This window comes from Coregonus clupeaformis, chromosome 28, assembly GCF_020615455.1.
Source record: "Coregonus clupeaformis isolate EN_2021a chromosome 28, ASM2061545v1, whole genome shotgun sequence".
NCBI classification, from domain to species: domain Eukaryota; kingdom Metazoa; phylum Chordata; class Actinopteri; order Salmoniformes; family Salmonidae; genus Coregonus; species Coregonus clupeaformis.
The window spans coordinates 12,785,780-12,813,746 of NC_059219.1; the positions used below are offsets into that span (position 1 = coordinate 12,785,780).

General features: G+C 39.7%; 1 protein-coding gene across 1 annotated transcript in view; it reads left to right on the forward strand.

Annotated features, from left to right (window-relative positions):
- The first annotated feature begins 890 nt into the window (after positions 1-890).
- The window catches only part of LOC121542655 (diacylglycerol O-acyltransferase 1), a 73,553-nt gene continuing 46,476 nt past the window's right edge, over positions 891-27,967 (forward strand). Inside the window, exons 1-6 of the mRNA XM_041852131.2 lie at positions 891-1,249; positions 1,607-1,694; positions 9,212-9,252; positions 10,214-10,299; positions 15,069-15,121; positions 15,337-15,442. Of these exons, the coding sequence (XP_041708065.1) occupies positions 1,029-1,249; positions 1,607-1,694; positions 9,212-9,252; positions 10,214-10,299; positions 15,069-15,121; positions 15,337-15,442 (595 nt within the window). The 5' untranslated portion in view covers positions 891-1,028. The remainder of the gene's footprint in view (positions 1,250-1,606; positions 1,695-9,211; positions 9,253-10,213; positions 10,300-15,068; positions 15,122-15,336; positions 15,443-27,967) is intronic.

Here is a 27,967-nt window from a genome sequence, read left to right on the forward strand (position 1 = left end):
GCCTTTCTAGAGCTTATAAACTGTTGAGAGTAGACCCACAACTGATCCAAATGGAATGAAACGTTCAAAGCACAGGGCTTTCGCGCATTATTCAAATTACATTTTCACTGCAGCCTAGAGTAGAATTCTGTACTCACTTGAAAACAATAATGCAAGTATTAATTGTATTGTGGTGTTGTAGGCTACTATAATCTAGGTAGGACAACTGTACTGTCCCTAAACAAGATCAATAGGGGAGCTTTTTGAGCTGTGTGTTTCATTTCTTCACTGTCCTCTGCCTATCAGCTATTCCTATTTGTTCTTGTCGATTCATATTGAAAATTGATGCAGCTTTGAATGCTTTTATGTGTGGTATTATTGCTAGTTAGCCTATTGCAGATCTGGACAATCGTCCACCTACCACTATTGTCACTATGAATGGTGGATAGAGGGCAGGATAGATATTAGACTGATAGACTATACTGACCTGTATAGTACAAGTAAGCACAAGGAAAACTGAAAAGCCTATAGTGCATAAGGAAAGAACCAAAACACCTTGATATAGGGGAGGCGCATGCAAGCAATTGAGGACAAGTGGCTAGGCTGGAATAAATTATATAGTAAAACCTGGAAAAGAGCGAATGTTAACCTTGAAAGAAAACATACTAGCCTCCCCTGTGCACACAACTCTCCCCAAAGCAAAACTATTTTGGACCACCGCTCCCCCCATTAAATTGCGATCTGTCCCTAACTTAATATAGCCCTTGCCTTCATCACTGGCATCGGCCCAGCCATTGTCCGCGTGAGACTCGCTATTCCTCCACGGTTCTGTTCCACCACGCCACATTCCTACGTATTGTGTCAATACGGAACTGTTGCTTGCTCCTCAGTACAACTACAGTATTCATACAGTACCGCGTTTTGCAATCCCAATATCCTCTTGCTCTCTCTGACAGTGTGATGTTTGGCAATAGTGGGCATGTGTTATAGCTGCCCTCAAAGTAGGCTACACGTCACATTAATCTAGAGCACTGAAGATCGACGATATCATGGAAGCAATAGGGGCCATTACCCGCAAAAGAAGAGCCACTATATCCTCTGGAAAAGGTGTTACTTTGAAACAAGTGAATGGACGGTCAGCGGTTGATGAAAGTATCAACGGCCCCGGTGACAGCGGCAACATTGTAACGAAGCGAAATGTAACCGATTTGCCTTCTACAACGTCAAAGGAAAGGAAGAAACGAATAGATGTTCCTAGTGATAGACAGAGGTGAGGCATAAACTAACAAAACCCGGACGTGTCCTTATAGTGGGGTGAATTTATGCCAGGGAAACAGCTCGTGACTGTATTTATTACTGCACCTACTTGTGAAATCTTCCCTTATATGAACACTATTTATAATGGCGTAGAATGAATTATGTGCATATTACTTTGAACCCTTTCGCATAGTCTATATGTCACCCATGCTGGTTCAGTAGGCTATATGTCATTTTGAATCTCGAAGGGAAGTCAGTGGTGTGTTGCGGAAGTCATTTGGGAAGGGTATTTCAGATCAGTTAACTATAGCTGTAGTATAGTAAATGAGTGCGCACGTATTCAAACTATCCATGTCTCTTCATGCCCCAGTTGCCACAGGTTGCAGGAGTCCCTGTTGAGCTCTGCCAGTGGTTACAGGAACTACAGAGGAGTCCTCAACTGGTGTGTTGTCATGCTGGTAAGTTTTCTTCTGCAACTTCATAATGAGAGTCTCAGTTAATGCACCAGTCTGCTCAACAACACTCAGGTCAGTGTAAACACTAAAATCACTGGCCAGGTTTCCCTCTACATCTTAATACCTAATCATTTTTTTGGGGGGGACTATTTGTTGTTCCATGTAGTGAATCTGTTATACAATGTGTTTGTATGGGCTAATAGCAGGGAAGGCCAAATAAAATGATTCATCAAATAATGTTGTAAATAATAAAATTTTTGATACTTCAAGGGGTCTTAAAATTCAAAATCAAATAGAAAATTATCCTTGGTATGACCTTCTTAAAACAATTCCATATAGCTTAGTATGCCCCCCATTCCCCCGGCTTAGACTGGGCTTAGACTGTTTAGTGCCAGAAATAAGGGGTTAAATACATGTTAAAAAAACACCAACTAATGTTTCCTGATCTTTCTTACAGTAATCTCTCAGATTTAGGACAGACACTTCAGAACAAACTTCCTTGAGATTTTTTGGGGGGGACTATCTGTTGTTCCATGTAGTGAATCTGTTATTCAATGCGTTTGTATGGGATAATAGCAGTAAGCCCAAATAACATTTTTCATCAAATATTTGTTTTAGATATATTTTCTTATACTTCAAGGGGTGTATGATCCTTGGTATGACCTTCTTTAAAACAATTCCATATAGCTTAGAAGACCCCCCCCCCATTCCCCCGGCTTAGACTGGGCTTAGACTGTAATGGTTTAACACAAAGCAGCAGCAGATTCCCTACAAGAGGAGTCGATCAGAGAGCATCACTGGTGGTGGGTGTGTGCCCCCAGGCCTCACCAGAAGGCATGTTCATCCCACACTGGGCCTGAAACCAGAGTGTTTAAAGACACCTGACACTTATTCAGAACACCTCAAGAGGATTATATATCTAGCTCAAGGCTACTCTGTGTTCCTGTTCCTTTAGTTTAGCAAGATTACAGTGAAAGTGAGACAATATCATATTTCTCATCATATTCTTTTTGTCTTTTAATTATTTTGCTGCTAAAGGATGTGATGTGGATTGAGGTGAGGCCAAGGTCATACTGCTTTCATGTAGGGGACTTTTAATACTCTGATATTCTGAGAGATTCCTTTAGGCCTAACTTACTAGACACAGGATAGTTTAGGTACATTGCGCTTACTGTTGCTGGACTAGACCTGTCCAATCCTAAAGTGGGACACGTAATGATTAGCTATATAGTTAGCTAATCACTTTGTTAATAACCTTGTGTTTTGCTAATTCAGTTTGGCTTTGAAGTCAGTGTGTGAGAGGATGGGAAAACAGCAGGACATTCCCACTCCTCTCTAGCTCTCAGTGAGTCTCAATACAACCACATAAACCATTGTTTTACTCGTTAGAGAGAGATGTTGGAGTTCAAGGATGGTTTGATGATGCTAAGGGCATCATGGGGGTACCATTCCCTTAGAAAAACACACAGACATTTAGAAGTGTATCTTAAGTGGGGAAATATAGCATTGAGAGACTATCTAAAGTAATCATTCTCCAACAGCTAGTTAGTCAGTCTGAATGCACGGCAAATCTGGAGCGCCGCCAGCTTAGTCCCCTTCATCAAAGCCGTTGAGAATAAATTCGAATTTCTAAAACTGTTGATAATCCACTCTCTGAAACAAGATAATTTTGTCATCACAGTAGTTTGTTCATACTTGGAACCTCTTCTCAAATTCACATTGAACGTGGAGAAGTCTTTGTATTCCATAATAAGATGTTACAATCCAAAAGGAAACATTTTCAATGAGGGAAGGAAAGAATCGCAAGAAAGACCAAAAATATCTAGAGAGTGATTATCCTGACTTGCAAACACTTTATCTTTTAGCTGTCAAGATCAGTTCCACAAATAGTAGTATTTTATTGTTTAGTATTTTATTAGGATCCCCATTAACTAGAGCCAAAGCTGCAGCTACCCTTCCTGGGGTCCACATAAAACATGACATTAATAGACCAGTACAGCTGAAGGGCAGAGCTACTTAAAATGACATCACACATAACATTAATAGACCATTACAGCTGAAGGGCAGAGCTACTTAAAATGACATCACACATAACATTAATAGACCAGTACAGCTGAAGGGCAGAGCTACTTAAAATGACATCACACATAACATTAATAGACCAGTACAGCTGAAGGGCAGAGCTACTTAAAATGACATCACACATAACATTAATAGACCAGTACAGCTGAAGGGCAGAGCTACTTAAAATGACATCACACATAACATTAATAGACCAGTACAGCTGAAGGGCAGAGCTACTTAAAATGACATCACACATAACATTAATAGACCAGTACAGCTGAAGGGCAGAGCTACTTAAAATGACATCACACATAACATTAATAGACCAGTACAGATGAAGGGCAGAGCTACTTAAAATGACATCACACATAACATTAATAGACCAGTACAGCTGAAGGGCAGAGCTACTTAAAATTAAATCATACATAACATTAATAGACCAGTACAGCTGAAGGGCAGAGCTACTTAAAATGACATCACACATAACATTAATAGACCAGTACAGCTGAAGGGCAGAGCTACTTAAAATGACATCACACATAACATTAATAGACCAGTACAGCTGAAGGGCAGAGCTACTTAAAATGACATCACACATAACATTAATAGACCAGTACAGCTGAAGGGCAGAGCTACTTAAAATGACATCACACATAACATTAATAGACCAGTACAGCTGAAGGGCAGAGCTACTTAAAATGACATCACACATAACATTAATAGACCAGTACAGCTGAAGGGCAGAGCTACTTAAAATGACATCACACATAACATTAATAGACCAGTACAGCTGAAGGGGCAGAGCTACTTAAAATGACATCACACATAACATTAATAGACCAGTACAGCTGAAGGGCAGAGCTACTTAAAATGACATCACACATAACATTAATAGACCAGTACAGATGAAGGGCAGAGCTACTTAAAATGACATCACACATAACATTAATAGACCAGTACAGCTGAAGGGCAGAGCTACTTAAAATTAAATCATACATAACATTAATAGACCAGTACAGCTGAAGGGCAGAGCTACTTAAAATGACATCACACATAACATTAATAGACCAGTACAGCTGAAGGGCAGAGCTACTTAAAATGACATCACACATAACATTAATAGACCAGTACAGCTGAAGAGCAGAGCTACTTAAAATGACATCACACATAACATTAATAGACCAGTACAGCTGAAGGGCAGAGCTACTTAAAATGACATCAAACATAACATTAATAGACCAGTACAGCTGAAGGGCAGAGCTACTTAAAATGACATCACACATAACATTAATAGACTAGTACAGCTGAAGGGCAGAGCTACTTAAAATTAAATCATACATAACATTAATAGACCAGTATAGCTGAAGGGCAGAGCTACTTAAAATGACACCATACATAACATTAATAGACAGGTACAGAACTACATACAGTACCAGTCAAAAGTTTGGACACACCTACTCATTCAAGGGTTTTTCTTAATTTTTTACTGTTTTCTACGTTGTAGAATATAAGTGAAGACTCAAAACTATGAAATAACACATATGGAATCATGTAGTAACCAAAAAAGTGTTAAACAAATCAAAATATATTTTATATTTGAGATTCTTCAAAGAATCTTCTCAACCAGCTTCACTTGTAATGCTTTTCTAACAGTCTTGTTCGCTGCTTTTCCTTCAATCTGCCGTCCATCTCATCCCAAAACATCTCAATTGGGTTGAGGTTGGGGGATTGTGGAGGCCAGGTCATCTGATGCAGCACTCCATCACTCTACTTCTTGGTAAAATAGCCCTTACACAGCCTGGAGGTGTGTTGGGTCATTGTCCTGTTGAAAAACAAATGATAGTCCCACTAAGCCCAAACCAGATGGGATGGCGTATCGCTGCAGAATGCTGTGGTAGCCATGCTGGTTAAGTGTGCCTTGAATTCTAAATAAATCACAGACAGTGTCACCAGCAAAGCACCCCCACACCATAACACCTCCTCCTCCATGCTTTACAGTGGGAAACTACACATGCGGAGATAATCTGTTCACCCACATCGCGTCTCACAAAGACACGGCGGTTGGAACCAAAAATCTCCAATTTGGACTCCAGACCAAAGGACACGTTACCTGCAAGGAAACACGTGCCGTCATCATTGCTTTGCACAAAAAGGGCTTCACAGGCAAGGATATTGCTGCTAGTAAGCTTGCACCTAAATCAACCATTTATCGGATCATCAAGAACTTCAAGGAGAGAGGTTCAATTGTTGTGAAGAAGGCGTCAGGGCGCCCAAGAAAGTCCAGCAAGCGCCAGGACCGTCTCCTAAAGTTGATTCAGCTGCAGGATCGGGGCACCACCAGTGCAGAGCTTGCTCAGGAATGGCAGCAGGCAGGTGTGAGTGCATCTGCACGCACAGTGAGGCGAATACTTTTGGAGGAAGGCCTGGTGTCAAGAAAGGCAGTAAAGAAGCCACTTCTCTCCAGGAAAAACAGCAGGGACAGACTGATATTCTGCAAAAGGTACAGGGATTGGACTGCTGAGGACTGGGGTAAAGTCATTTTCTCTGATGAATCCCCTTTCTGATTGTTTGGGGCATCCGGAAAACACCTTGTCCGGAGAAGACAAGGTGAGCGCTACCATCAGTCCTGTGTCATGCCAACAGTAAAGCATCCTAAGACCATTCATGTGTGGGGTTGCTTCTCAGCCAAGGGAGTGGGCTCACTCACAATTTTGCCTAAGAACACAGCCATGAATAAAGAATGGTACCAACACATCCTCCGAGAGCAACTTCTCCCAACCATCCAAAAACAGTTTGGTGACGACCAATGCCTTTTCCAGCATGATGGAGCACCTTGCCATAAGGCAAAAGTGATAACTAAGTGGCTTGGGGAACAAAACATCAACATTTTGGGTCCATGGCCAGGAAACTCCCCAGACCTTAATCCCATTGAGAACTTGTGGTCGATCCTCAAGAGGCGGGTGGACAAACAAAAACCCACAAATTCTGACAAACTCCAAGTATTGATTATGCAAGAATGGGCTGCCATCAGTCAGGATGTGGCCCAGAAGTTAATTGACAGCATGCCAGGGGGGATTGCAGAGGTCTTGAAAAAGAAGGGTCAACACTGCAAATGTTGACTCTTTGCATAAACTTAATGTAATTGTCAATAAAAGCCTTTGACACTTATGGAATGCTTGTAATTATACTTCAGTATACCATAGTAACATCTGACAAAATTATCTCATAACACTGAAGCAGTGAACTTTGTGAAGACCAATACTTGTGTCATTCTCCAAACTTTTGACCACGACTGTACTAATAACGGCTACACTGCAGTCATCCATTTTGTTACAGTTGCTTACTGTTACAATTGCAGGTCCTGATTCTAATCGCTCAGAACCAGTTGTTCTCTAAACACTAGCGAGAATTTCATAACATTAGGAACCACCCGTGTCCTTGGTTCTTCCGTTTGACGTTAATACTGTTCATAATCATAATGTGATTCATAGATGTTACTGAATGGAAGTGAATATGTAGACTTTTTAGAGATCAATCACTGCACAATGTGCAATAAATTGAACAGAGTTATCATTATCATCAAATAGGCTTCACCTACGTCCTTCGCCCTGTCTAGTGCATACAAATGAACTAAACCAAACTGCCAGTAAAGGGTTTACTGAGGTATAGTGTAACGTGTTAGTGTACTGCCCATAAAGGGTTTACTGAGGTATAGTGTAACGTGTTACAGTGTACCGCCCATAAAGGGTTTACTGAGGTATAGTGTAACGTGTTACAGTGTACCGCCCATAAAGGGTTTACTGAGGTATAGTGTAACGTGTTACAGTGTACCGCCCATAAAGGGTTTACTGAGGTATAGTGTAACGTGTTACAGTGTACCGCCCATAAATGGGTTTACTGAGGTATAGTGTAACGTGTTACAGTGTACCGCCCATAAATGGTTTACTGAGGTATAGTGTAACGTGTTACAGTGTACCGCCCATAAATGGTTTACTGAGGTATAGTGTAACGTGTTACAGTGTACCGCCCATAAAGGGTTTACTGAGGTATAGTGTAACGTGTTACAGTGTACCGCCCATAAATGGTTTACTGAGGTATAGTGTAACGTGTTACAGTGTACCGCCCATAAATGGTTTACTGAGGTATAGTGTAACGTGTTACAGTGTACCGCCCATAAATGGTTTACTGAGGTATAGTGTAACGTGTTACAGTGTACCGCCCATAAAATGGTTTACTGAGGTATAGTGTAACGTGTTACAGTGTACCGCCCATAAATGGTTTACCGAGGTATAGTGTAATGTGTTACAGTGTACCGCCCATAAAGGTTTACTGAGGTATAGTGTAACGTGTTACAGTGTACCGCCCATAAATGGTTTACTGAGGTATAGTGTAACGTGTTACAGTGTACCGCCCATAAAGGGTTTACTGAGGTATAGTGTAACGTGTTATAGTGTACCGCCCATAAATGGTTTACTGAGGTATAGTGTAACGTGTTACAGTGTACCGCCCATAAAGGGTTTACTGAGGTATAGTGTAACGTGTTACAGTGTACCGCCCATAAAGGGTTTACTGAGGTATAGTGTAACGTGTTACAGTCTACCGCCCTTAAAGGGTTAGCTAAGGTATAGTGTAACGTGTTACAGTCAACTGCCCTTAACGGGTTTACTGAGGTATAGTGTAACGTGTTACAGTCAACTGCCCTTAACGGGTTTACTGAGGTATAGTGCGTGGCCTTTGGACTTATTCATAAAATTAATAAAGTCCCCTTGATATGGAGTTTCCTCTGGTTCTCTTATGGAGTTTCCTCTGGTTCTCTTATGGAGTTTCCTGGTTCTATTCTGGTTCTCTTATGGAGTTTCCTCGGTCTCTTATGGAGTTTCCTCCGGTTCTCTTATGGAGTTTCCTCCGGTTCTCTTATGGAGTTTCCTCCGGTTCTCATAAACTTGTTTTGCATTTCCATTTTCATTCCCCGCACCACACTCGCAACCAGAGGCGTCAAAATAATAATAATACTTTGATAGTTAGGTGCATCTACACAGATATACATGTACACTCATCCACACACACACACATTCATGCTACACACACACCACAACTGCTGCTACCAGACTCTTATTATGATTGCTAAATACCTCACAATTTAAACACTTTCCCCCTTTTCCCCAAAACACGTGTATTATTATGCTAAAATGTTTATTCTACTGAGACATTTACTTTGTTTGTATTCTTATCTGTTATCATTTGTTGTTGTTTTTCCATTGTCGAAAAGGAACCTGCAAGTAAGCATTTAGTTGGATGATGTATACCATGTGTATCCCGTACGACTAATAAAACTTTAAACTTCAATGGAAAATAAACACTGTAATTTAATCCTATGATGAATGTATGCTTGTACCAAGTGAAACAAACTTTATTTTCAAGGATGCAATGAATTTACGAGCCCTCTTTTGCTGTAGGTCTTGAGCAATTCCCGTCTGTTCTTGGAAAACCTTTTAAAGTAAGTACGTTATGAGAAGCTTGACATAAAAGAGGAGGATAAAGGAGTGTGTTCTTTTCCAGCTGTTATTTGACGGTTGGAAGTAAAGGCCCAGTTTTCACAGAATGGAATGTAACGTCAGCCCCTTCACAGCTAAGACCATATGCTGTCCTGTACACTACTGCAAGCGCGATGCCTCCTGTCTGTCCCCAGATGCCCACCACAGTAGCAGCCTGTAGGGAACAGCTTACTAAAGGCATACTGTGGTAAAGACGTGCTAGGAGGGTACATTGTCATGTATTACTGTAAAGGAACATAGGAGCTTCTGTGTCTGATTCACTCAAACACGCTGTATCATGTTTTACAGTATACTGCCAATGGAAACACTTGCAGCATTCTGAAAACTGAAAGGCTGAAATGTTTCAAGTGAAGTTTTAATGTCACATGCACAAGTACAGTGACATGCCTGTATTGCAAGCTCTAAACCCAACAATGCAGTGATCAACATCAATGTAGTACTAAAAAATAACAAGGTAGTGTAGTATACGTCAATCGTAGGTGTTACCATCAATTAAAAGAGTCTGCTTAGACTGGATCGTGTTCAAAGGCCTTTATTCAAACCACGAGGTTCCAGCGTAAGTACAGACACAATGTCCGGAGAACCAGACCCAATTAAATCTTGCTGCATTCTAACTCTCCGTCGTTGTTCCCCCTTTATATAGCCTTCCAAGAGTTGAATAGCTCCCTCTACTGTTCAATCCCCGTATCTTACCACCCACTTCCTGTTTGTCATATGTGACGTCACGCTAAAACCTTCCCTCTGGATAGCAATAATCAACCTTCCATTTCTTCATGAAAAACCGTTAACAAAGACATAATTTTAATATACTACAGTAGAACAAAAACACGAGAAATAAAAATAAGAATGTGGTTTGATTCAACTGAGCTCTGAGTGTCTAACCACAGTATTCTGTGTTTCTAGGTATGGCATTCTTGTGGACCCAATACAAGTGGTTTCTCTATTCATAAAGGACCCCTACAACATGCCGGCAGCATGCCTTGTTATCGGTACGTGGACTTTACTCTGCTCTAACATGGACTTTATGATCCTTTTGGATATACCCCCTCATTCCCCCTACGCACTAGATCACTCTCCTATCACACTATCACTATCACTCTCCCTATACACTAGATCACTCTCCCTACACACTATCACTCTCCCTACACACTAGATCACTCTCCCCACACACTATCACTCTCCCTACACACTATCACTATCACTCTCCCTACACACTAGATCACTCTCACTAGACACTATCACTATCACTCTCCCTACACACTATCACTATCACTCTCCCTACACACTATCAATCTCCCTACACACTATCACTATCACTCTCCCTACACACTATCACTCCCCCTACACACTATCACTATAACTCTCATTACACACTAAAACTCTCCCCACACACTATAATTCTCACTACACACTATCGGTCTCCCTACACACTATTACTATCACTATCACTCTCCCTACACACTATCACTCCCCCTACACACTATCACTCTCCTTACACACTATCACTATCACTCTCCCTATACACTATCACTCCCCCAAACAATCTATCACACTCCCTACACACTATCACTCCCCCTACACACTATCACTCTCCCTACATAATATCACTCTCCCTACACACTATCACTCTCCCTACACACTATTACTCTCCCTACACACTATCACTCTCCCTACACACTATCACTCTCCCTACACACTATCACTCTCCCTACACACTAACACTCTCCCTACACACTATCACTCTCCCTACACACTATCACTCTCCCTACACACTATCACTCTCCCTACACACTATCACTCTCCCTACACACTAACACTCTCCCTACACACTATCACTCTCCCTACACACTATCACTCTCCCTACACACTATCACTCTCCCTACACACTATCACTCTCCTTACACACTATCACTATCACTCTCCCTACTCACTATCACTCTCCCTACACACTATCACTCTCCTTACACACTATCACTATCACTCTCCCTACACACTATCACTCCCCCTACACACTATCACTCCCCCAACACACTATCACTCCCCCAAACAATCTATCACACTCCCTATGCACTATCACGCGCCCTACATACTATCACTCCCCCTACACCCTATCACTATCACTCCCCCTACACCCTACACACTATCACTCCCCCTACACACTAGATCTGTAGGCAGGTCATTACAGGCTGTCCTGCTGCAGCTGTCACCTGAGGATCATCCACCTGGCTTATTTTATGGGCCTACAGTACTGAGAGTAGGCCTATGGGACAAGGGACTCCCTGTACTGTACAGTACTGGGGCGTAGCAGACAATGACGCCCTCGGAAGTCACTGGTTTTATATGCATTGCAGCATCTTTTTTTTATTAACACTTGCAGTCGTTGACGCGTGATTCGGTGTCTGTTTTATTGGCTGTAGTATCAGTTAAGCTCCGGTACTTCTTGTGCTTGTGAGCCAGGCACAGATAGTGCCAAGGCATTAGAGGCAGAAGACTATTGTATTTTTATTCTCTGTTTTATTGAGGCTTGGTTTCCATAGAAGTCCACCTCAACCTATTCCATCTGGCCTTTGACATTTTGAATACTGTAGGCCTTTAGAATTGATTCTATGATGTATCCTTCGAAACACAGCAGAAAAAACATTATTAACATTATTACAAATACCAGGTCACGATATGATATAGAGTGAGAGGCAGCCCTGCAGCTAGTTAGATAATCCGACGATTCAAAATAGTTTAGCCTTTCCGTGTTTTCTTTCTTTGTGTGTGTGTGTTCATGCTCATGCATACGCATGTGTGTTTGCGTCCGTTCTCATGTGTGTGTTTCATCTCCACTGCAGAGCTCCCCTGCCATTCCTGCAGTAGAACAGTATCAGTCCTGCAGTAGAACAGTATCAGTCCAGCAGTAGAACAGTATCAGTCCTGCAGTAGAACAGTACCAGTCCTGCAGTAGAACAGTATCAGTCCAGCAGTAGAACAGTATCAGTCCAGCAGTAGAACAGTATCAGTCCTGCAGTAGAACAGTATCAGTCCTGCAGTAGAACAGTATCAGTCCTGCAGTAGAACAGTAACAGTCCTGCAGTAGAACAGTATCAGTCCTGCAGTAGAACAGTAACAGTCCTGCAGTAGAACAGTATCAGTCCTGCAGTAGAACAGTACCAGTCCTGCAGTAGAACAGTATCAGTCCTGCAGTAGAACAGTATCAGTCCAGCAGTAGAACAGTATCAGTCCTGCAGTAGAACAGTATCAGTCCAGCAGTAGAACAGTATCAGTCCTGCAGTAGAACAGTATCAGTCCTGCAGTAGAACAGTATCAGTCCTGCAGTAGAACAGTATCAGTCCTTCAGTAGAACAGTATCAGTGCAGCAGTAGAACAGTAGCAGTCCTGCAGTAGACCAGTAACAGTGCAGCAGTAGAACAGTATCAGTCCTGCAGTAGAACAGTATCAGTGCAGCAGTAGAACAGTATCAGTCCTGCAGTAGAACAGTACCAGTCCTGCAGTAGAACAGTATCAGTGCAGCAGTAGCAGGTGGTCTGTGCAACACATATGCTGAGTTTGTGCTGCCTCATTTGTCCCAGAAGCTGATGCTGTGACAGCAGGTTTATCTTAAGAGGGCAGTGGGTGGAATCGTACTACACTGGCTCTGACGCTTGTCGGATGTGGCAGGGCTTGAAAACTATTACAGACTACAAAGGGAAGCACAGCCGCGAGCTGCCCAGTGACACAAGCCTACCAGACGAGCTAAACCACTTCTATGCTCGCTTCGAGGCAAGCAACACTGAAGCATGTATGAGAGCACCAGCTGTTCCGGATGACTATGTGATCACGCTCTCCGTAGCCGATATGAGTAAGACTTTTAAGCAGGTCAACATTCACAAGGCCGCAGGGCCAGACGGATTACCAGGACGTGTACTCCGAGCATGTGCTGACCAACTGGCAAGTGTCTTCACTGACATTTTCAACATGTCCCTGACTGAGTCTGTAATACCAACATGTTTCAAGCAGACCACCATAGTCCCCGTGCCCAAGGACTCTAAGATAACCTGCCTAAATGACTACCGACCCGTAGCACTGACGTCTGTAGCCATGAAGTGCTTTGAAAGGCTGGTCATGGCTCACATCAACAGCATTATCCCAGAAACCCTAGACCCACTCCAATTTGCATACCGCCCTCAACAGATCCACAGATGATGCAATCTCTATTGCACTCCACACTGCCCTTTCCCACCTGGACAAGAGGAACACCTACGTGAGAATGCTATTCATTGACTACAGCTCAGCATTCAACACCATAGTGCCCTCTAAGCTCATCACTAAGCTAAGGATCCTGGGACTAAACACCTCCCTCTGCAACTGGATCCTGGACTTCCTGACGGGCCGCCCCCAGGTGGTAAGGGTAGGTAACAACACATCTGCCACACTGATCCTCAACACGGGGGCCCCTCAGGGGTGCGTGCTCAGTCCCCCTCCTGTACTCTCTGTTCACCCATGACTGCATGGCCAGGCACGACTCCAACACCATCATTAAGTTTGCCGACGACACAACAGTGGTAGGCCTGATCACCGACAACAATGAGACAGCCTATAGGGAGGAGGTCAGAGATCTGGCCGTGTGGTGCCAGGACAACAACCTCTCCCTCAACGTGACCAAGACAAAGGAGATGATTGTGGACTACAGGAAAAAAAGAGGACTGAGCACGCCCCCATTCTCATCGACGGGGCTGTAGTGGAACAGGTTGAGAGCTTCAAGTTCCTTGGTGTCCACATCACCAACGAACTATCATGGTCCAAACACACCAAGACAGTCGTGAAGAGGGCACGACAAAGCCTATTCCCCCTCAGGAGACTAAAAAGATTTGGCATGGGTCCTCAGATCCTCAAAAAATTCTACAGCTGCACCATCGAGAGCATCCTGACTGGTTGCATCACCGCCTGGTATGGCAACTGCTTGGCCTCCGACCGCAAGGCACTACAGAGGGTAGTGCGTACGGCCCAGTACATCACTGGGGCAAAGCTTCCTGCCATCCAGGACCTCTATACCAGGCGGTGTCAGAGGAAGGCCCTCAAAATTGTCAAAGACTCCAGCCACCCTAGTCATAGACTGTTCTCTCTGCTACCGCACGGCAAGCGGTACCGGAGTGCCAAGTCTAGGTCCCAAAGACTTCTCAACAGCTTCTACCCCCAAGCCATAAGACTCCTGAACAGCTAATCATGGCTACCCGGACTATTTGCACTGCCCCCCCCACCCCATCCTTTTTACGCTGCTGCTACTCTGTTAAGTATTTATGCATAGTCACTTTAACTCTACCCACATGTACATATTTTTTATTTTTTATTTTTTTATTTCACCTTTATTTAACCAGGTAAGCCAGTTGAGAACAGGTTCTCATTTACAACTGCGACCTGGCAACTGCGATATTACCTCAACTACCTCAACTAGCCGGTGCCCCCGCACATTGACTCTGCAACGGTACCCCCCTGTATATATAGCCTCCCTACTGTCACTTTATTTTACTTCTGCTCTTTTTTTTCTCAACACTTTTTTTGTTGTTGTTTTTAATTTTTTTGTTTAAAATAAATGCACTGTTGGTTAAGGGCTGTAAGTAAGCATTTCACTGTAATGTCTGCACCTGTTGTATTCGGCGCATGTGACCAATAAAATTTGATTTGATTTGATTTGTTAACTCGCCATGCTTGTCATGTGTTTGTTTGGTAACATTTATTTGATAACTGACATCATTTGTCTCGTCTTTCCTTCCAGTGTCCAACGTGTTTATTGTGGCAGCTTTGTACACAGAGAGAAGGCTCTCGGTGGTGAGTTTCATTCTGATGTACTTACCATTGTTGCTATTATTGTTATAAAAAAGTTTTGCCTGCGCTGCAGACGGCTATATCAGTCCACTAATACAGGACTATTAAATGTTATTATTTTTTTATTGTGATTTTTCAGGGGGAGCTGCAGTCCCCTCAGCACCCCTACTTCCTGCGGCTATGATCTGCCTTAACGTGCTGTTCTTCTGTCCATCCAGGGCTGCTTCAGTGAACGTGTTGGGCTGCTGGTTCATTCCATTAACCTGTCAATCACTCTGTGCTTCCCGGTGGCTATCGTACTGATGGTGAAGTCCATGACTCCAGGTACTGCATGTGTTCTTATCAGCCTACAGATGTAGGATCTTAATTTGATCGCCCTGTTGCAGGAGAACTTTCCATTTTGCATCATTATGATGATGTGACCGGTGACACATTGCTTCTTGAAAGTCCGATGTCTTGAAAACTTGACTACTGACATGCAAAACATTTTGGGACAGTATCAACTGTGGACTAATGAAATAAATACCAAAAGAGAGTTTCTGAGTGGAGTTTAACTTTAATCATAATCAACATAATAATTTACATTTCCTGTTGCTGCAGTATTGTTTTCCTGCAGTAGCAAACTGGCTCAAATTAAGATCTTACATATGTATAGCAAATCCTGCTTTTCAGAAAAAAACGAAACTGTATCTGAATCCAGTGTGTCTCTGTGTTTCCACATTATTAGTTTAGTTAGTGTGTGTCTGTGTTTCACTATTAGTTTGGTTAGTGTGTGTCTGTGTCTCACTATTAGTTTAGTTAGTGTGTGTCTCTGTGTCTTCACTATTAGTTTAGTTAGTGTGTGTCTCTGTGTCTTTACTACATTAGTTTAGTTAGTGTGTGTCTCTGTGTCTTTACTACATTAGTTTAGTTAGTGTGTGTCTCTGTGTCTTTACTACATTAGTTTAGTTAGTGTGTGTCTCTGTGTCTTTACTACATTAGTTTAGTTAGTGTGTGTCTCTGTGTCTTCACTATTAGTTTAGTTAGTGTGTATCTCTGTGTCTTCACTATTAGTTTAGTTAGTGTGTGTCTCTGTGTCTTCACTATTAGTTTAGTTAGTGTGTGTCTCTGTGTCTTTACTATTAGTTTAGTTAGTGTGTGTCTCTGTGTCTTTACTATTAGTTTAGTTAGTGTGTGTCTCTGTGTCTTCACTATTAGTTTAGTTAGTGTGTGTCTCTGTGTCTTCACTATTAGTTTAGTTAGTGTGTGTCTCTGTGTCTTCACTATTAGTTTAGTTAGTGTGTGTCTCTGTGTCTTCACTATTAGTTTAGTTAGTGTGTGTCTCTGTGTCTTCACTATTAGTTTAGTTAGTGTGTGTCTCTGTGTCTTCACTATTAGTTTAGTTAGTGTGTGTCTCTGTGTCTTCACTATTAGTTTAGTTAGTGTGTGTCTCTGTGTCTTCACTATTAGTTTAGTTAGTGTGTGTCTCTGTGTCTTTACTATTAGTTTAGTTAGTGTGTGTCTCTGTGTCTTCACTATTAGTTTAGTTAGTGTGTGTCTCTGTGTCTTCACTATTAGTTTAGTTAGTGTGTGTCTCTGTGTCTTCACTATTAGTTTAGTTAGTGTGTGTCTCTGTGTCTTTACTATTAGTTTAGTTAGTGTGTGTCTCTGTGTCTTCACTATTAGTTTAGTTAGTGTGTGTCTCTGTGTCTTCACTATTAGTTTAGTTAGTGTGTGTCTCTGTGTCTTCACTATTAGTTTAGTTAGTGTGTGTCTCTGTGTCTTCACTATTAGTTTAGTTAGTGTGTGTCTCTGTGTCTTCACTATTAGTTTAGTTAGTGTGTGTCTCTGTGTCTTCACTATTAGTTTAGTTAGTGTGTGTCTCTGTGTCTTCACTATTAGTTTAGTTAGTGTGTGTCTCTGTGTCTTTACTAATTAGTTTAGTTAGTGTGTGTCTCTGTGTCTTCACTATTAGTTTAGTTAGTGTGTGTCTCTGTGTCTTCACTATTAGTTTAGTTAGTGTGTGTCTCTGTGTCTTACTATTAGTTTAGTTAGTGTGTGTCTCTGTGTCTTTACTATTAGTTTAGTTAGTGTGTGTCTCTGTGTCTTCACTATTAGTTTAGTTAGTGTGTGTCTCTGTGTCTTCACTATTAGTTTAGTTAGTGTGTGTCTCTGTGTCTTTACTATTAGTTTAGTTAGTGTGTGTCTCTGTGTCTTCACTATTAGTTTAGTTAGTGTGTGTCTCTGTGTCTTCACTATTAGTTTAGTTAGTGTGTGTCTCTGTGTCTTCACTATTAGTTTAGTTAGTGTGTGTCTCTGTGTCTTCACTATTAGTTTAGTTAGTGTGTGTCTCTGTGTCTTCACTATTAGTTTAGTTAGTGTGTGTCTCTGTGTCTTCACTATTAGTTTAGTTAGTGTGTGTCTCTGTGTCTTCACTATTAGTTTAGTTAGTGTGTGTCTCTGTGTCTTCACTACATTAGTTTAGTTAGTGTGTGTCTCTGTGTCTTCACTATTAGTTTAGTTAGTGTGTGTCTCTGTGTCTTCACTATTAGTTTAGTTAGTGTGTGTCTCTGTGTCTTCACTATTAGTTTAGTTAGTGTGTGTCTCTGTGTCTTCACTATTAGTTTAGTTAGTGTGTGTCTCTGTGTCTTCACTATTAGTTTAGTTAGTGTGTGTCTCTGTGTCTTCACTATTAGTTTAGTTAGTGTGTGTCTCTGTGTCTTTACTATTAGTTTAGTTAGTGTGTGTCTCTGTGTCTTCACTATTAGTTTAGTTAGTGTGTGTCTCTGTGTCTTCACTATTAGTTTAGTTAGTGTGTGTCTCTGTGTCTTCACTATTAGTTTAGTTAGTGTGTGTCTCTGTGTCTTCACTATTAGTTTAGTTAGTGTGTGTCTCTGTGTCTTCACTATTAGTTTAGTTAGTGTGTGTCTCTGTGTCTTCACTATTAGTTTAGTTAGTGTGTGTCTCTGTGTCTTCACTATTAGTTTAGTTAGTGTGTGTCTCTGTGTCTTTACTATTAGTTTAGTTAGTGTGTGTCTCTGTGTCTTCACTATTAGTTTAGTTAGTGTGTGTCTCTGTGTCTTCACTATTAGTTTAGTTAGTGTGTGTCTCTGTGTCTTCACTATTAGTTTAGTTAGTGTGTGTCTCTGTGTCTTTACTACATTAGTTTAGTTAGTGTGTGTCTCTGTGTCTTCACTATTAGTTTAGTTAGTGTGTGTCTCTGTGTCTTTACTACATTAGTTTAGTTAGTGTGTGTCTCTGTGTCTTCACTATTAGTTTAGTTAGTGTGTGTCTCTGTGTCTTCACTATTAGTTTAGTTAGTGTGTGTCTCTGTGTCTTCACTATTAGTTTAGTTAGTGTGTGTCTCTGTGTCTTCACTATTAGTTTAGTTAGTGTGTGTCTCTGTGTCTTCACTATTAGTTTAGTTAGTGTGTGTCTCTGTGTCTTTACTATTAGTTTAGTTAGTGTGTGTCTCTGTGTCTTCACTATTAGTTTGGTTAGTGTGTGTCTCTGTGTCTTCACTATTAGTTTAGTTAGTGTGTGTCTCTGTGTCTTTACTATTAGTTTAGTTAGTGTGTGTCTCTGTGTCTTCACTATTAGTTTAGTTAGTGTGTGTCTCTGTGTCTTCACTATTAGTTTAGTTAGTGTGTGTCTCTGTGTCTTTACTACATTAGTTTAGTTAGTGTGTGTCTCTGTGTCTTTACTACATTAGTTTAGTTAGTGTGTGTCTCTGTGTCTTCACTATTAGTTTAGTTAGTGTGTGTCTCTGTGTCTTCACTATTAGTTTAGTTAGTGTGTGTCTCTGTGTCTTCACTATTAGTTTAGTTAGTGTGTGTCTCTGTGTCTTCACTATTAGTTTAGTTAGTGTGTGTCTCTGTGTCTTCACTATTAGTTTAGTTAGTGTGTGTCTCTGTGTCTTCACTATTAGTTTAGTTAGTGTGTGTCTCTGTGTCTTCACTATTAGTTTAGTTAGTGTGTGTCTCTGTGTCTTCACTATTAGTTTAGTTAGTGTGTGTCTCTGTGTCTTCACTATTAGTTTAGTTAGTGTGTGTCTCTGTGTCTTTACTATTAGTTTAGTTAGTGTGTGTCTCTGTGTCTTCACTATTAGTTTAGTTAGTGTGTGTCTCTGTGTCTTCACTATTAGTTTAGTTAGTGTGTGTCTCTGTGTCTTCACTATTAGTTTAGTTAGTGTGTGTCTCTGTGTCTTCACTATTAGTTTAGTTAGTGTGTGTCTCTGTGTCTTCACTATTAGTTTAGTTAGTGTGTGTCTCTGTGTCTTCACTATTAGTTTAGTTAGTGTGTGTCTCTGTGTCTTCACTATTAGTTTAGTTAGTGTGTGTCTCTGTGTCTTCACTATTAGTTTAGTTAGTGTGTGTCTCTGTGTCTTTACTATTAGTTTAGTTAGTGTGTGTCTCTGTGTCTTCACTATTAGTTTAGTTAGTGTGTGTCTCTGTGTCTTCACTATTAGTTTAGTTAGTGTGTGTCTCTGTGTCTTCACTATTAGTTTAGTTAGTGTGTGTCTCTGTGTCTTCACTATTAGTTTAGTTAGTGTGTGTCTCTGTGTCTTCACTATTAGTTTAGTTAGTGTGTGTCTCTGTGTCTTCACTATTAGTTTAGTTAGTGTGTGTCTCTGTGTCTTCACTATTAGTTTAGTTAGTGTGTGTCTCTGTGTCTTCACTATTAGTTTAGTTAGTGTGTGTCTCTGTGTCTTCACTATTAGTTTAGTTAGTGTGTGTCTCTGTGTCTTCACTATTAGTTTAGTTAGTGTGTGTCTCTGTGTCTTCACTATTAGTTTAGTTAGTGTGTGTCTCTGTGTCTTCACTATTAGTTTAGTTAGTGTGTGTCTCTGTGTCTTCACTATTAGTTTAGTTAGTGTGTGTCTCTGTGTCTTCACTATTAGTTTAGTTAGTGTGTGTCTCTGTGTCTTTACTATTAGTTTAGTTAGTGTGTGTCTCTGTGTCTTTACTATTAGTTTAGTTAGTGTGTGTCTCTGTGTCTTCACTATTAGTTTAGTTAGTGTGTGTCTCTGTGTCTTTACTATTAGTTTAGTTAGTGTGTGTCTCTGTGTCTTTACTACATTAGTTTAGTTAGTGTGTGTCTCTGTGTCTTTACTATTAGTTTAGTTAGTGTGTGTCTCTGTGTCTTCACTATTAGTTTAGTTAGTGTGTGTCTCTGTGTCTTCACTTTTAGTTTAGTTAGTGTGTGTCTCTGTGTCTTCACTCATTAGTTTAGTTAGTGTGTGTCTCTGTGTCTTCACTATTAGTTTAGTTAGTGTGTGTCTCTGTGTCTTCACTATTAGTTTAGTTAGTGTGTGTCTCTGTGTCTTCACTATTAGTTTAGTTAGTGTGTGTCTCTGTGTCTTCACTATTAGTTTAGTTAGTGTGTGTCTCTGTGTCTTCACTATTAGTTTAGTTAGTGTGTGTCTCTGTGTCTTTACTACATTAGTTTAGTTAGTGTGTGTCTCTGTGTCTTCACTATTAGTTTAGTTAGTGTGTGTCTCTGTGTCTTCACTATTAGTTTAGTTAGTGTGTGTCTCTGTGTCTTTACTATTAGTTTAGTTAGTGTGTGTCTCTGTGTCTTCACTATTAGTTTAGTTAGTGTGTGTCTCTGTGTCTTCACTATTAGTTTAGTTAGTGTGTGTCTCTGTGTCTTCACTATTAGTTTAGTTAGTGTGTGTCTCTGTGTCTTCACTATTAGTTTAGTTAGTGTGTGTCTCTGTGTCTTCACTATTAGTTTAGTTAGTGTGTGTCTCTGTGTCTTTACTACATTAGTTTAGTTAGTGTGTGTCTCTGTGTCTTCACTATTAGTTTAGTTAGTGTGTGTCTCTGTGTCTTCACTATTAGTTTAGTTAGTGTGTGTCTCTGTGTCTTCACTATTAGTTTAGTTAGTGTGTGTCTCTGTGTCTTCACTATTAGTTTAGTTAGTGTGTGTCTCTGTGTCTTCACTATTAGTTTAGTTAGTGTGTGTCTCTGTGTCTTCACTATTAGTTTAGTTAGTGTGTGTCTCTGTGTCTTCACTATTAGTTTAGTTAGTGTGTGTCTCTGTGTCTTCACTATTAGTTTAGTTAGTGTGTGTCTCTGTGTCTTCACTATTAGTTTAGTTAGTGTGTGTCTCTGTGTCTTCACTATTAGTTTAGTTAGTGTGTGTCTCTGTGTCTTCACTATTAGTTTAGTTAGTGTGTGTCTCGTGTCTTTACTATTAGTTTAGTTAGTGTGTGTCTCTGTGTCTTCACTATTAGTTTGGTTAGTGTGTGTCTCTGTGTCTTCACTATTAGTTTAGTTAGTGTGTGTCTCTGTGTCTTCACTATTAGTTTAGTTAGTGTGTGTCTCTGTGTCTTCACTATTAGTTTAGTTAGTGTGTGTCTCTGTGTCTTCACTATTAGTTTAGTTAGTGTGTGTCTCTGTGTCTTCACTATTAGTTTAGTTAGTGTGTGTCTCTGTGTCTTTACTCATTAGTTTAGTTAGTGTGTGTCTCTGTGTCTTTCACTATTAGTTTAGTTAGTGTGTGTCTCTGTGTCTTCACTATTAGTTTAGTTAGTGTGTGTCTCTGTGTCTTCACTATTAGTTTAGTTAGTGTGTGTCTCTGTGTCTTTACTACATTAGTTTAGTTAGTGTGTGTCTCTGTGTCTTCACTATTAGTTTAGTTAGTGTGTGTCTCTGTGTCTTCACTATTAGTTTAGTTAGTGTGTGTCTCTGTGTCTTCACTATTAGTTTAGTTAGTGTGTGTCTCTGTGTCTTCACTATTAGTTTAGTTAGTGTGTGTCTCTGTGTCTTCACTATTAGTTTAGTTAGTGTGTGTCTCTGTGTCTTCACTATTAGTTTAGTTAGTGTGTGTCTCTGTGTCTTCACTATTAGTTTAGTTAGTGTGTGTCTCTGTGTCTTCACTATTAGTTTAGTTAGTGTGTGTCTCTGTGTCTTTACTACATTAGTTTAGTTAGTGTGTGTCTCTGTGTCTTCACTATTAGTTTAGTTAGTGTGTGTCTCTGTGTCTTCACTATTAGTTTAGTTAGTGTGTGTCTCTGTGTCTTCACTATTAGTTTAGTTAGTGTGTGTCTCTGTGTCTTCACTATTAGTTTAGTTAGTGTGTGTCTCTGTGTCTTCACTATTAGTTTAGTTAGTGTGTGTCTCTGTGTCTTCACTATTAGTTTAGTTAGTGTGTGTCTCTGTGTCTTCACTATTAGTTTAGTTAGTGTGTGTCTCTGTGTCTTCACTATTAGTTTAGTTAGTGTGTGTCTCTGTGTCTTCACTATTAGTTTAGTTAGTGTGTGTCTCTGTGTCTTCACTATTAGTTTAGTTAGTGTGTGTCTCTGTGTCTTCACTATTAGTTTAGTTAGTGTGTGTCTCTGTGTCTTTACTACATTAGTTTAGTTAGTGTGTGTCTCTGTGTCTTACTCATTAGTTTAGTTAGTGTGTGTCTCTGTGTCTTCACTATTAGTTTAGTTAGTGTGTGTCTCTGTGTCTTCACTATTAGTTTAGTTAGTGTGTGTCTCTGTGTCTTCACTATTAGTTTAGTTAGTGTGTGTCTCTGTGTCTTCACTATTAGTTTAGTTAGTGTGTGTCTCTGTGTCTTCACTATTAGTTTAGTTAGTGTGTGTCTCTGTGTCTTTACTACATTAGTTTAGTTAGTGTGTGTCTCTGTGTCTTCACTATTAGTTTAGTTAGTGTGTGTCTCTGTGTCTTCACTATTAGTTTAGTTAGTGTGTGTCTCTGTGTCTTCACTATTAGTTTAGTTAGTGTGTGTCTCTGTGTCTTCACTATTAGTTTAGTTAGTGTGTGTCTCTGTGTCTTCACTATTAGTTTAGTTAGTGTGTGTCTCTGTGTCTTCACTATTAGTTTAGTTAGTGTGTGTCTCTGTGTCTTCACTATTAGTTTAGTTAGTGTGTGTCTCTGTGTCTTCACTATTAGTTTAGTTAGTGTGTGTCTCTGTGTCTTCACTATTAGTTTAGTTAGTGTGTGTCTCTGTGTCTTCACTATTAGTTTAGTTAGTGTGTGTCTCTGTGTCTTCACTATTAGTTTAGTTAGTGTGTGTCTCTGTGTCTTCACTATTAGTTTAGTTAGTGTGTGTCTCTGTGTCTTCACTATTAGTTTAGTTAGTGTGTGTCTCTGTGTCTTCACTATTAGTTTAGTTAGTGTGTGTCTCTGTGTCTTCACTATTAGTTTAGTTAGTGTGTGTCTCTGTGTCTTTACTACATTAGTTTAGTTAGTGTGTGTCTCTGTGTCTTCACTATTAGTTTAGTTAGTGTGTGTCTCTGTGTCTTTACTATTAGTTTAGTTAGTGTGTGTCTCTGTGTCTTCACTATTAGTTTAGTTAGTGTGTGTCTCTGTGTCTTCACTATTAGTTTAGTTAGTGTGTGTCTCTGTGTCTTCACTATTAGTTTAGTTAGTGTGTGTCTCTGTGTCTTCACTATTAGTTTAGTTAGTGTGTGTCTCTGTGTCTTTACTAATTAGTTTAGTTAGTGTGTGTCTCTGTGTCTTCACTATTAGTTTAGTTAGTGTGTGTCTCTGTGTCTTCACTATTAGTTTAGTTAGTGTGTGTCTCTGTGTCTTCACTATTAGTTTAGTTAGTGTGTGTCTCTGTGTCTTCACTATTAGTTTAGTTAGTGTGTGTCTCTGTGTCTTCACTATTAGTTTAGTTAGTGTGTGTCTCTGTGTCTTCACTATTAGTTTAGTTAGTGTGTGTCTCTGTGTCTTCACTATTAGTTTAGTTAGTGTGTGTCTCTGTGTCTTCACTATTAGTTTAGTTAGTGTGTGTCTCTGTGTCTTCACTATTAGTTTAGTTAGTGTGTGTCTCTGTGTCTTCACTATTAGTTTAGTTAGTGTGTGTCTCTGTGTCTTCACTATTAGTTTAGTTAGTGTGTGTCTCTGTGTCTTTACTATTAGTTTGGTTAGTGTGTGTCTCTGTGTCTTCACTATTAGTTTGGTTAGTGTGTGTCTCTGTGTCTTCACTATTAGTTTAGTTAGTGTGTGTCTCTGTGTCTTTACTAATTAGTTGAGTTAGTGTGTGTCTCTGTGTCTTCACTATTAGTTTAGTTAGTGTGTGTCTCTGTGTCTTCACTATTAGTTTAGTTAGTGTGTGTCTCTGTGTCTTACTATTAGTTTAGTTAGTGTGTGTCTCTGTGTCTTTACTACATTAGTTTAGTTAGTGTGTGTCTCTGTGTCTTCACTATTAGTTTAGTTAGTGTGTGTCTCTGTGTCTTTACTATTAGTTTAGTTAGTGTGTGTCTCTGTGTCTTCACTATTAGTTTGGTTAGTGTGTGTCTCTGTGTCTTTACTACATTAGTTTAGTTAGTGTGTGTCTCTGTGTCTTCACTATTAGTTTAGTTAGTGTGTGTCTCTGTGTCTTCACTATTAGTTTAGTTAGTGTGTGTCTCTGTGTCTTCACTATTAGTTTAGTTAGTGTGTGTCTCTGTGTCTTCACTATTAGTTTAGTTAGTGTGTGTCTCTGTGTCTTCACTATTAGTTTAGTTAGTGTGTGTCTCTGTGTCTTTACTACATTAGTTTAGTTAGTGTGTGTCTCTGTGTCTTCACTATTAGTTTAGTTAGTGTGTGTCTCTGTGTCTTCACTATTAGTTTAGTTAGTGTGTGTCTCTGTGTCTTCACTATTAGTTTAGTTAGTGTGTGTCTCTGTGTCTTCACTATTAGTTTAGTTAGTGTGTGTCTCTGTGTCTTCACTATTAGTTTAGTTAGTGTGTGTCTCTGTGTCTTCACTATTAGTTTAGTTAGTGTGTGTCTCTGTGTCTTCACTATTAGTTTAGTTAGTGTGTGTCTCTGTGTCTTCACTATTAGTTTAGTTAGTGTGTGTCTCTGTGTCTTTACTAATTAGTTTAGTTAGTGTGTGTCTCTGTGTCTTCACTATTAGTTTAGTTAGTGTGTGTCTCTGTGTCTTCACTATTAGTTTAGTTAGTGTGTGTCTCTGTGTCTTCACTATTAGTTTAGTTAGTGTGTGTCTCTGTGTCTTCACTATTAGTTTAGTTAGTGTGTGTCTCTGTGTCTTCACTATTAGTTTAGTTAGTGTGTGTCTCTGTGTCTTCACTATTAGTTTAGTTAGTGTGTGTCTCTGTGTCTTCACTATTAGTTTAGTTAGTGTGTGTCTCTGTGTCTTCACTATTAGTTTAGTTAGTGTGTGTCTCTGTGTCTTCACTATTAGTTTAGTTAGTGTGTGTCTCTGTGTCTTCACTATTAGTTTAGTTAGTGTGTGTCTCTGTGTCTTCACTATTAGTTTAGTTAGTGTGTGTCTCTGTGTCTTTACTCATTAGTTTAGTTAGTGTGTGTCTCTGTGTCTTCACTATTAGTTTAGTTAGTGTGTCTCTGTGTCTTCACTATTAGTTTAGTTAGTGTGTGTCTCTGTGTCTTTACTATTAGTTTAGTTAGTGTGTGTCTCTGTGTCTTTACTATTAGTTTAGTTAGTGTGTGTCTCTGTGTCTTCACTATTAGTTTAGTTAGTGTGTGTCTCTGTGTCTTCACTATTAGTTTAGTTAGTGTGTGTCTCTGTGTCTTTACTCATTAGTTTAGTTAGTGTGTGTCTCTGTGTCTTCACTATTAGTTTAGTTAGTGTGTGTCTCTGTGTCTTCACTATTAGTTTAGTTAGTGTGTGTCTCTGTGTCTTCACTATTAGTTTAGTTAGTGTGTGTCTCTGTGTCTTCACTATTAGTTTAGTTAGTGTGTGTCTCTGTGTCTTCACTATTAGTTTAGTTAGTGTGTGTCTCTGTGTCTTCACTATTAGTTTAGTTAGTGTGTGTCTCTGTGTCTTCACTATTAGTTTAGTTAGTGTGTGTCTCTGTGTCTTCACTATTAGTTTAGTTAGTGTGTGTCTCTGTGTCTTCACTATTAGTTTAGTTAGTGTGTGTCTCTGTGTCTTCACTATTAGTTTAGTTAGTGTGTGTCTCTGTGTCTTCACTATTAGTTTAGTTAGTGTGTGTCTCTGTGTCTTTACTATTAGTTTAGTTAGTGTGTGTCTCTGTGTCTTCACTATTAGTTTAGTTAGTGTGTGTCTCTGTGTCTTTACTATTAGTTTAGTTAGTGTGTGTCTCTGTGTCTTTCACTATTAGTTTAGTTAGTGTGTGTCTCTGTGTCTTCACTATTAGTTTAGTTAGTGTGTGTCTCTGTGTCTTCACTATTAGTTTAGTTAGTGTGTGTCTCTGTGTCTTCACTATTAGTTTAGTTAGTGTGTGTCTCTGTGTCTTCACTATTAGTTTAGTTAGTGTGTGTCTCTGTGTCTTCACTATTAGTTTAGTTAGTGTGTGTCTCTGTGTCTTTACTACATTAGTTTAGTTAGTGTGTGTCTCTGTGTCTTCACTATTAGTTTAGTTAGTGTGTGTCTCTGTGTCTTCACTATTAGTTTAGTTAGTGTGTGTCTCTGTGTCTTCACTATTAGTTTAGTTAGTGTGTGTCTCTGTGTCTTCACTATTAGTTTAGTTAGTGTGTGTCTCTGTGTCTTCACTATTAGTTTAGTTAGTGTGTGTCTCTGTGTCTTACTATTAGTTTAGTTAGTGTGTGTCTCTGTGTCTTTACTATTAGTTTAGTTAGTGTGTGTCTCTGTGTCTTCACTATTAGTTTAGTTAGTGTGTGTCTCTGTGTCTTCACTATTAGTTTAGTTAGTGTGTGTCTCTGTGTCTTCACTATTAGTTTAGTTAGTGTGTCTCTGTGTCTTCACTATTAGTTTAGTTAGTGTGTGTCTCTGTGTCTTTACTATTAGTTTAGTTAGTGTGTGTCTCTGTGTCTTTACTATTAGTTTAGTTAGTGTGTGTCTCTGTGTCTTCACTATTAGTTTAGTTAGTGTGTGTCTCTGTGTCTTTACTCATTAGTTTAGTTAGTGTGTGTCTCTGTGTCTTTACTATTAGTTTAGTTAGTGTGTGTCTCTGTGTCTTTACTATTAGTTTAGTTAGTGTGTGTCTCTGTGTCTTCACTATTAGTTTAGTTAGTGTGTGTCTCTGTGTCTTTACTACATTAGTTTAGTTAGTGTGTGTCTCTGTGTCTTCACTATTAGTTTAGTTAGAGTGTATCTCTGTGTCTTCACTATTAGTTTAGTTAGTGTGTATCTCTGTGTCTTCACTATTAGTTTAGTTAGTGTGTGTCTCTGTGTCTTCACTATTAGTTTAGTTAGTGTGTGTCTCTGTGTCTTCACTATTAGTTTAGTTAGTGTGTGTCTCTGTGTCTTTACTAATTAGTTTAGTTAGTGTGTGTCTCTGTGTCTTCACTATTAGTTTAGTTAGTGTGTGTCTCTGTGTCTTTACTATTAGTTTAGTTAGTGTGTGTCTCTGTGTCTTCACTATTAGTTTAGTTAGTGTGTGTCTCTGTGTCTTCACTATTAGTTTAGTTAGTGTGTGTCTCTGTGTCTTCACTATTAGTTTAGTTAGTGTGTGTCTCTGTGTCTTCACTATTAGTTTAGTTAGTGTGTGTCTCTGTGTCTTCACTATTAGTTTAGTTAGTGTGTGTCTCTGTGTCTTCACTATTAGTTTAGTTAGTGTGTGTCTCTGTGTCTTTACTATTAGTTTAGTTAGTGTGTGTCTCTGTGTCTTCACTATTAGTTTAGTTAGTGTGTGTCTCTGTGTCTTCACTATTAGTTTAGTTAGTGTGTGTCTCTGTGTCTTCACTATTAGTTTAGTTAGTGTGTGTCTCTGTGTCTTCACTATTAGTTTAGTTAGTGTGTGTCTCTGTGTCTTCACTATTAGTTTAGTTAGTGTGTGTCTCTGTGTCTTCACTATTAGTTTAGTTAGTGTGTGTCTCTGTGTCTTCACTATTAGTTTAGTTAGTGTGTGTCTCTGTGTCTTCACTATTAGTTTAGTTAGTGTGTGTCTCTGTGTCTTCACTATTAGTTTAGTTAGTGTGTGTCTCTGTGTCTTCACTATTAGTTTAGTTAGTGTGTGTCTCT